General features: G+C 35.0%; 1 protein-coding gene across 1 annotated transcript; it reads left to right on the top strand.

Moving 5' to 3' along the window:
• Positions 1-4,895: 4,895 nt before the first annotated feature.
• LOC134254311 (uncharacterized) lies at positions 4,896-6,525 on the top strand (the record flags this gene model as incomplete). Its single annotated transcript, XM_062736836.1, has 2 exons — positions 4,896-5,352; positions 5,467-6,525. Coding segments are annotated over exons 1-2 (1,516 nt in total), but the record flags the coding sequence as incomplete, so codon positions are not given.
• Between the last annotated feature and the right edge of the window lie 885 nt (positions 6,526-7,410).

The raw sequence follows: 7,410 nt of genomic DNA, 5'->3' as shown, positions 1-7,410 counted from the left end.
ATCTATGTTCTCAATCCCACAGCTTGGTTGAAAACCAAGGGAGTTATAGCTGTTTAAAGTTTCAGCCAATCAGATTGCAGTGCACATACATGCATGTGTATGCATGTGTATGGTGACCATATTTTCTTGTAGCAGACCAGTATATCTATCTATGTTCCAAATCCCATCCTGTTTGGTTGAAAATCAAAGGAGTTATAGCTATTTAAATTTTAAGCCAATCAGATTGCAGCGCACGTGCATGCACGTGTTTTCATGATAATTGCTATATATCATGTTGTAGGATATTCTAATGCATGGCTATTTTCAAAATTTCAAAGGATTTCGTCAAAAAACAAGAAAGATATAGAGACTTTAGTTTCAGCCAATCAGAGCAAAGTGCACGTGCATGCGCGTGAGATCTTGCTCTTTTGACCATGTCATATTGTCTATGCTACTAATATATCATCCTTATGTTATAAGTTTCAAAGCATTTCATCGAAAATTTAAAAAGTTACGCCTATATCAATTAGATCGGTCATTTCACATGTTGCACGTGCACGCTCTTGCAAGCACGTGCGCGCAAAATGACCTTCGTTCCGCAAATCTACATAACATGTCTACTGACCCTAAAAACATTTCACCTTAGTCGGATGTATCAGTTTACGAGATCATTCCCCGGACAAAAAAGTACCCAGGAAGAAGAAGAAGAAGAAGAAGAAAAAATAATAATAATAAGAAACACAGTAAAAACAATATGTTCCCCAACTTCGTTTGGGGAACATAATAATAAGAAACAGAGTAAAAACAATATGTTCCCCAACTTCGTTTGGGGAACATAACTTTCGGGTATACTCGGGTGAAGTCTTCCCGATAGACCGGACGCATTTCATAGCGGTCCGGATTTCTTTCTTTATTAGTGTTCTTAAAAAATTCCAATCAACATGTAATTAATTATGTAAATATCTAGACAGTGTTTAGTAGTTTAGTAGTAGTGCTAGTTGTTTTTGTTTCTCTTTTTTTTCCTTTGTTCTTACCTCTTAACTTTTTTCTTTGGCCCGAGGAAGGGACAGGGCGTTCCGAAAATTTGACAATTTTTATTATTCATGTCGTTGGTCATTTTTAGTACTTTATATAAATTTCCATCCGTGTCCTTGTATCTACTTGGTAGATCCGACATTTAGGATACAGTGTCGTTGGTTTTTTAGTGCTTTTTATTTATATATATATATATATATATATATATATATATATATATATATATATATATATATATATATATATATATATATATATATATATATATATATATATATATATCCAAAATTTAAATAGTGTCTCAGTAATCGGATAACAATATTAAAAAATGGTAAAAAGAAAACACAAAAATCCTCAGTTAAGCTTTAGCGCTTTCATTTTCAATCTTCAGAAGCTTATAATAGTATCATAGTAACAGTGATTATGACGTCATGTTAAGCGGAACGTTAAATGTTTATTATGACGTCATAGATACAATATGACAAAAGTACGGGGAAATCACAAGTAATTTATAAAACACTATTAAGTTTTGGCTGAAAAATACTAATAAAATGTTTTTCTTTTTCCCGTCTCTGGATATCAGTGGCACAACTGAGTTTATAGAAAGGGAAAATTCTGAATTGTTTTTTACCACACGCCTCCAGGTGCGAACTTAATTGAATTTGTCTGTATTCGGGTGTACTAATGTGTTGCTTATGTACACGTACACGGGCACGGAGAGTGTTGCCGGTTTCACCAATATAATATTCCTTGCATCCAGGACATGTAATGACATAAATGACATTTTTTGTATCGCATGACATGTTTTCTTTAACTCTAAATTCACGCCCATTGAAATTATAACTGGTCCCTTCTGTAATGTATTCACATGTACCGCATCGAGGGTTCTTACACTTACAGACTGTATAAGTATGGTCGTTGAATTTGGAAGAACAAAGTATTCTCTTTAGGTTTTTGGGTTGGCGTTTACTGTTGATAAAACGACAATTCTTGTATACGTTTTTCGTTTGTTCGTCCTCTCTAAGTACGTTGTTCAATTCATGAATAATTGAACTCACGTTTTGATTTCTCGGGTTATGCGTGTGCACAAATGGAATTATTTCAACGTCATTCGCACGTCGTATGTTTAAAAGTAACTGACTTCTATCGCACTCCTTGGCTTTCTTTATACCATTATCTACTAGTTGTTCTGGATATTTTTGGTTTAATAAATACAATTTTAATTCCTCCAGTCGAATATCCCTGATATTGGTATTACTCACAATGGTGCATATCCTTCTTGCGAGGTTATATGGTATAGCTGTTTTAGTGTGATGGGGATGGCTTGATCCAAAATGCAGATATTGGTGTGTGTCGGTTGGTTTATAGTAAATATCCGTATTTAAGCTGGTATTATCCTTTGTTACAAGAACATCGAGGAATGGCATTTGCAAATCATCTGTTTCCATCGTGAATTTAATATCCGAATTCATTTGGTTAAGTAAATCATAAAACTCCGTTAGTTTATCGACATCCTCCTCCCATAAGATAAAACAATCGTCTAAAAATCTTTTCCATTTAGACCGTATTTTGTTTGCAGATTCTATCCCCCACAACGTACACAGTTGATCATGTAATTTATGTTCTAGATAACCAAGGGTTAATGTTGCATAGGTAGGTGCAACTTTTGTCCCCATTGCTGTTCCCTTAATTTGGAGGTAATGATGGTCTGCAAACTCAAACGTATTGTTATCTAGAACTAATTTTAGAGCCTCTAGGATGAAGTCCCGTTGAAACCTGTTGTTAAGAACATCGGGATAATTTTCAGTCCAGAATTTGACAGCTAGCAATCCCAATTCTGTAGGAATATTTGTATACAAACTTACAACATCCAGTGTGACAAGTTTGGTGTTAGAGGTGACATGAGTAGGTAAATGATTTATAAAATCACGATCGTCTCTCACAAAGCTGGGTACTTTTTGACAATATGGTTTTAAAAGTATATCCAATAAATGACTCAGTCTTTGCGTTGAAGAGTTCGGTCCTCCTACAATTGGTCTGAAGCTTAAATCAGCGGGATCAGCACATGTAATACATATACTATTTTGCTCTTTTATGGCATCCTTTATAATTTTAGACTTGTGCACTTTAGGTAAACCATAGAATTGACTCTCTCGGAATTCAAAGTTTGTCAGGTAGTCCTTTTCCTTATCTGTTAAGCCTTCCGATAGTGGTCCATATACTAAGTTTTTTATTTTTGTAATTGTTTTCTTCTCATGACAGTTGCGCAATTTTTCATAAAAATTATTGTCTTGCAACATTTGTAAAATTTTACTTTTGTAAAAATCCTTATTCATAAGGACGACTCCGCCTCCTTTATCGGCCTCTTTGATTATGATGGTAGGGTCATCGCTGAGGTTTTTAAGAGCCTTTTCTTCTTCCTTAGAAAGGTTTGGTTTAATAGTCCTGGGTTTATTTGGGAAATGAATATTTTCCAATGTGTCGCAAACAGCATCCAAAGTTTTATTTCTTCCTCGTTTTGGGTTAAACTTGGATTTGTTTCTAACAAGGTCTGTTTCTTCTGCGTCTGTAGACTCGGAATCAGATTCACTGGTATCACTTTCATGAAAATATTCACGTAGCCTGAGTCGCCGAGTATAAGCTTTTATATCCGTTTTAAGCTCTTGATTATTTACCTGAGGCGTAGGGGTGTATTTTAGACCCTTAGACAGTAACTTTATTTCGGAATCCGTTAGTTGTCTATGGGAGAGATTAAATATTTTTGGTTCCATCTTAATTACATTCTTGGACGTGTCCCCGGCATTGCTGTTGCTTATAATTGTGGCATTTGATTTTTGTATCTTTGACCTTGGTTCATTTTGCCTCCTCCTAAAAAATACTTGTGTACCCCTCTTCCGATGTATGTTGTTTTTTCGTTTCTGTAAAAGTTTGGTTGTTGTTTATTTGTACCATTTCCTCGGTGGTTTTTATGCTTACCGTTATTGTCCCGATTCTGTATGTCTTTGTGCTGCTTAGGAAATGGTCGGTTTTGTGAAATGGCTGAACGAGAACTGTAACTCATGTGTTTAGAGTTCTCCTGTTGATTCATCCTTTTATATTTTCGTTTCCCCGAAAAAGTATTCTTTGCTTTTGTTGCATTTTCCATAGAAAGATCCACAGTTTCTGTAGAATTATTTGTTGAGGGCAGAAAACAACCATAAAAAAGTTATGTCCATTGACCTAGAAATGGAACGCATACTGAAAACTAAAGCAAACGGCAGAATATTAGAAATACTTCAAGATATGTGGAGATCTGAATGCCTAAAGGAGGAACAAATCTCATACAACAGATGGAGATACACAGAAACCTGGCTTTTGGATTATGAAAAGAATTACGGTAAGGAACTTACTAAACCCAAAAACACAAGACTACAGCAATTGTCCAATAGACAAGTCTCTAGGAAAAGTTACGCGTCCGCCGTTAGAAACAACTCAACAAATAATTCTACAGAAACTGTGGATCTTTCTATGGAAAATGCAACAAAAGCAAAGAATACTTTTTCGGGGAAACGAAAATATAAAAGGATGAATCAACAGGAGAACTCTAAACACATGAGTTACAGTTCTCGTTCAGCCATTTCACAAAACCGACCATTTCCTAAGCAGCACAAAGACATACAGAATCGGGACAATAACGGTAAGCATAAAAACCACCGAGGAAATGGTACAAATAAACAACAACCAAACTTTTACAGAAACGAAAAAACAACATACATCGGAAGAGGGGTACACAAGTATTTTTTAGGAGGAGGCAAAATGAACCAAGGTCAAAGATACAAAAATCAAATGCCACAATTATAAGCAACAGCAATGCCGGGGACACGTCCAAGAATGTAATTAAGATGGAACCAAAAATATTTAATCTCTCCCATAGACAACTAACGGATTCCGAAATAAAGTTACTGTCTAAGGGTCTAAAATACACCCCTACGCCTCAGGTAAATAATCAAGAGCTTAAAACGGATATAAAAGCTTATACTCGGCGACTCAGGCTACGTGAATATTTTCATGAAAGTGATACCAGTGAATCTGATTCCGAGTCTACAGACGCAGAAGAAACAGACCTTGTTAGAAACAAATCCAAGTTTAACCCAAAACGAGGAAGAAATAAAACTTTGGATGCTGTTTGCGACACATTGGAAAATATTCATTTCCCAAATAAACCCAGGACTATTAAACCAAACCTTTCTAAGGAAGAAGAAAAGGCTCTTAAAAACCTCAGCGATGACCCTACCATCATAATCAAAGAGGCCGATAAAGGAGGCGGAGTCGTCCTTATGAATAAGGATTTTTACAAAAGTAAAATTTTACAAATGTTGCAAGACAATAATTTTTATGAAAAATTGCGCAACTGTCATGAGAAGAAAACAATTACAAAAATAAAAAACTTAGTATATGGACCACTATCGGAAGGCTTAACAGATAAGGAAAAGGACTACCTGACAAACTTTGAATTCCGAGAGAGTCAATTCTATGGTTTACCTAAAGTGCACAAGTCTAAAATTATAAAGGATGCCATAAAAGAGCAAAATAGTATATGTATTACATGTGCTGATCCCGCTGATTTAAGCTTCAGACCAATTGTAGGAGGACCGAACTCTTCAACACAAAGACTGAGTCATTTATTGGATATACTTTTAAAACCATATTGTCAAAAAGTACCCAGCTTTGTGAGAGACGATCTTGATTTTATAAATCATTTACCTACTCATGTCACCTCTAACACCAAACTTGTCACACTGGATGTTGTAAGTTTGTATACAAATATTCCTACAGAATTGGGATTGCTAGCTGTCAAATTCTGGACTGAAAATTATCCCGATGTTCTTAACAACAGGTTTCAACGGGACTTCATCCTAGAGGCTCTAAAATTAGTTCTAGATAACAATACGTTTGAGTTTGCAGACCATCATTACCTCCAAATTAAGGGAACAGCAATGGGGACAAAAGTTGCACCTACCTATGCAACATTAACCCTTGGTTATCTAGAACATAAATTACATGATCAACTGTGTACGTTGTGGGGGATAGAATCTGCAAACAAAATACGGTCTAAATGGAAAAGATTTTTAGACGATTGTTTTATCTTATGGGAGGAGGATGTCGATAAACTAACGGAGTTTTATGATTTACTTAACCAAATGAATTCGGATATTAAATTCACGATGGAAACAGATGATTTGCAAATGCCATTCCTCGATGTTCTTGTAACAAAGGATAATACCAGCTTAAATACGGATATTTACTATAAACCAACCGACACACACCAATATCTGCATTTTGGATCAAGCCATCCCCATCACACTAAAACAGCTATACCATATAACCTCGCAAGAAGGATATGCACCATTGTGAGTAATACCAATATCAGGGATATTCGACTGGAGGAATTAAAATTGTATTTATTAAACCAAAAATATCCAGAACAACTAGTAGATAATGGTATAAAGAAAGCCAAGGAGTGCGATAGAAGTCAGTTACTTTTAAACATACAACGTGCGAATGACGTTGAAATAATTCCATTTGTGCACACGCATAACACGAGAAATCAAAACGTGAGTTCAATTATTCATGAATTGAACAACGTACTTAGAGAGGACGAATAAACGAAAAACGTATACAAGAATTGTCGTTTTATCAACAGTAAACGCCAACCCAAAAACCTAAAGAGAATACTTTGTTCTTCCAAATTCAACGACCATACTTATACAGTCTGTAAGTGTAAGAACCCTCGATGCGGTACATGTGAATACATTACAGAAGGGACCAGTTATAATTTCAATGGGCGTGAATTTAGAGTTAAAGAAAACATGTCATGCGATACAAAAAATGTCATTTATGTCATTACATGTCCTGGATGCAAGGAATATTATATTGGTGAAACCGGCAACACTCTCCGTGCCCGTGTACGTGTACATAAGCAACACATTAGTACACCCGAATACAGACAAATTCAATTAAGTTCGCACCTGGAGGCGTGTGGTAAAAAACAATTCAGAATTTTCCCTTTCTATAAACTCAGTTGTGCCACTGATATCCAGAGACGGGAAAAAGAAAAACATTTTATTAGTATTTTTCAGCCAAAACTTAATAGTGTTTTATAAATTACTTGTGATTTCCCCGTACTTTTGTCATATTGTATCTATGACGTCATAATAAACATTTAACGTTCCGCTTAACATGACGTCATAATCACTGTTACTATGATACTATTATAAGCTTCTGAAGATTGAAAATGAAAGCGCTAAAGCTTAACTGAGGATTTTTGTGTTTTCTTTTTACCATTTTTTAATATATATATATATATATATATATATATATATATATATATATATATATATATATATATATATATAT

Source organism: Saccostrea cucullata, unplaced genomic scaffold (genome assembly GCF_032062105.1).
Source record: "Saccostrea cucullata isolate Sc308-1 unplaced genomic scaffold, CSIRO_AGI_Scuc_v1 ctg18840, whole genome shotgun sequence".
NCBI lineage: Eukaryota > Metazoa > Mollusca > Bivalvia > Ostreida > Ostreidae > Saccostrea > Saccostrea cuccullata.
The sequence above is the reverse complement of the archived record's forward strand: the minus strand, read 5'-3'. Positions and strand labels throughout refer to the sequence as shown.